Genomic DNA, 1,859 nt, shown 5'->3' with positions numbered 1-1,859 from the left:
GGAATTATATTGTATCGACCGAAATTAAGAAATATATCGTGATATCAATTTTGGCCATATCGTCCAGCCCTAATTTGTGATATTTTTTTCAATCTCCTTTTCTGACATTTTTTCCTTTTTATTATTGTATCTGACTGTATTCTATTTTTATTCTATTTTTGAAACTGTACAGCACATTGGTACACTTTTAAAATGCTTTTTAAAATATATTTTGGTTTTATTTGAACTACATTAGTTAATATGAACAATACTTTTACAGCATTTGTTAATTTTAGTTAATTTAAACAATTTGTAATACATTTTTTAAATCAAAAGTGTTGCTGAATGTAAAATATAACATATAAATAATTATATTTGCCATAAGTAACATTAGCAAAGATTAACAAGTGCTGTAAAAAATAGTTGTTTATTAGTTCATGTTAGCTAATTCAGTAATGTTGACAAATGTGAACATTATTGTAAATGTTAACAATGATTTTAAAAAAGTCCTTATTCAGTCATCACAAATGACATGAAAATTGTGATAATACATTGGTCAAGATTTTACTGAAAAGTTTTATTTATTTATTTATTTTTTAAGTTTAGCATCAAGCACACCGCTGGTATATTGTTAGTTTTTACTTTTGTTTCATGGTTTCCACAGGGAACTACTTTTAAATAACAACCAGTTGCGGGTTCTGCCGTTCGAATTGGGGAAACTGTTTCAGTTACAAACACTGGGGTTGAAAGGTGAGTGGTCATTGTTCTGGTGATTGACATTCTCACTGTGTAGGGAATGTTTCCTACTGATTGTTTGTGTGTCTCTCTGCAGGCAATCCACTCACTCAAGAAATTATGACTCTCTACCAGGAGCCAGATGGTACCCGGCGACTGCTGAACTACCTTTTGGACAATCTTGCTGGTGCTATCAAGCGCAGTAGGTGTCACAGGCTAATTAACTGTTTAGGATATGTCTATAATTTTTTAAATGTTTTTTGCAATAGTGTTATGGACTGTTGTCCAAGGTTAATAATATTCACTGTTAGTGCTGCGCGATCTATCAAGTATTCACAGTATGTTGACGAAGATTTTTTTTGGTGATTTCATGTGAAATTTCCCAAGGACTGTGTCATTTGACACTTTTTTTTCGGGCAAGTGTGTTATAGAGGTTTTAAAGGGCCGGTGTGAAAGAATATAGATTTAAATTCAAAGAGACAAGATAGTCTGTGCATGACCTAATGTTTTATTAGTACCCAGAATGAGGTGAGATGAACATCACGGAGCGCTCAATACTCTCATTCAGTGTGTGTTTCATTCATACTCGAAGCCAGAGTGCGCTCTCACGCAGAAAGTGCAAGACGGACTCATATAGAAGTAATAACTTACAACGTACCAGGAAATCCCTAATATGGACAAAAGCGTCCAGCTATCACTGTATAATCTGAATAAAAGGCAGAAACCTTTGGAAACGTGAAGACATTAAACACACGATTGTGACAATATATGGTTTATTTGTGCTTTTTAAAATCATCTCCAGGTAATAAATAAATATATGAACAATTCAGTGCTAATTGACATAACATTTATTACAGTAGGCTACAGAAACTATCCTGCCTTATGTGATAAAAAAAAAAAAAGTGTTTGTAGTACATTAACAAATCATAGTCCAACAGTGTATCTGATTTCTTAGCCAATTAAAAGAAAGAAATAAGAGAAAAAAGTTTCCATACAGTATGTATATACTGTATGTATAATGTATATACAAGGCACTGTGTATATTAGGGCTGTGACGGTATGGGATTTTTCTTACCGCGGTGAAGACGCAACAAATCACCGCGGTTTGGCGGTTAATCGCAACCCCCCTCCCCCTCCCGCCGCGA

General features: G+C 33.8%; 1 protein-coding gene across 1 annotated transcript in view; it reads left to right on the top strand.

Moving 5' to 3' along the window:
• Positions 1-550: 550 nt before the first annotated feature.
• The window catches only part of LOC107665533 (CCR4-NOT transcription complex subunit 6-like), a 10,321-nt gene continuing 9,012 nt past the window's right edge, over positions 551-1,859 (top strand). Inside the window, exons 1-2 of the mRNA XM_016456448.1 lie at positions 551-729; positions 812-916. Coding sequence (XP_016311934.1) covers positions 835-916 — 82 coding nt within the window. The 5' untranslated portion in view covers positions 551-729; positions 812-834. The remainder of the gene's footprint in view (positions 730-811; positions 917-1,859) is intronic.

The sequence above is a fragment of the Sinocyclocheilus anshuiensis genome, unplaced genomic scaffold (genome assembly GCF_001515605.1).
Source record: "Sinocyclocheilus anshuiensis isolate Anshui unplaced genomic scaffold, SAMN03320099.WGS_v1.1 scaffold607, whole genome shotgun sequence".
In the NCBI taxonomy this organism is placed as follows: Eukaryota; Metazoa; Chordata; class Actinopteri; order Cypriniformes; family Cyprinidae; genus Sinocyclocheilus; species Sinocyclocheilus anshuiensis.
The sequence above is the reverse complement of the archived record's forward strand: the minus strand, read 5'-3'. Positions and strand labels throughout refer to the sequence as shown.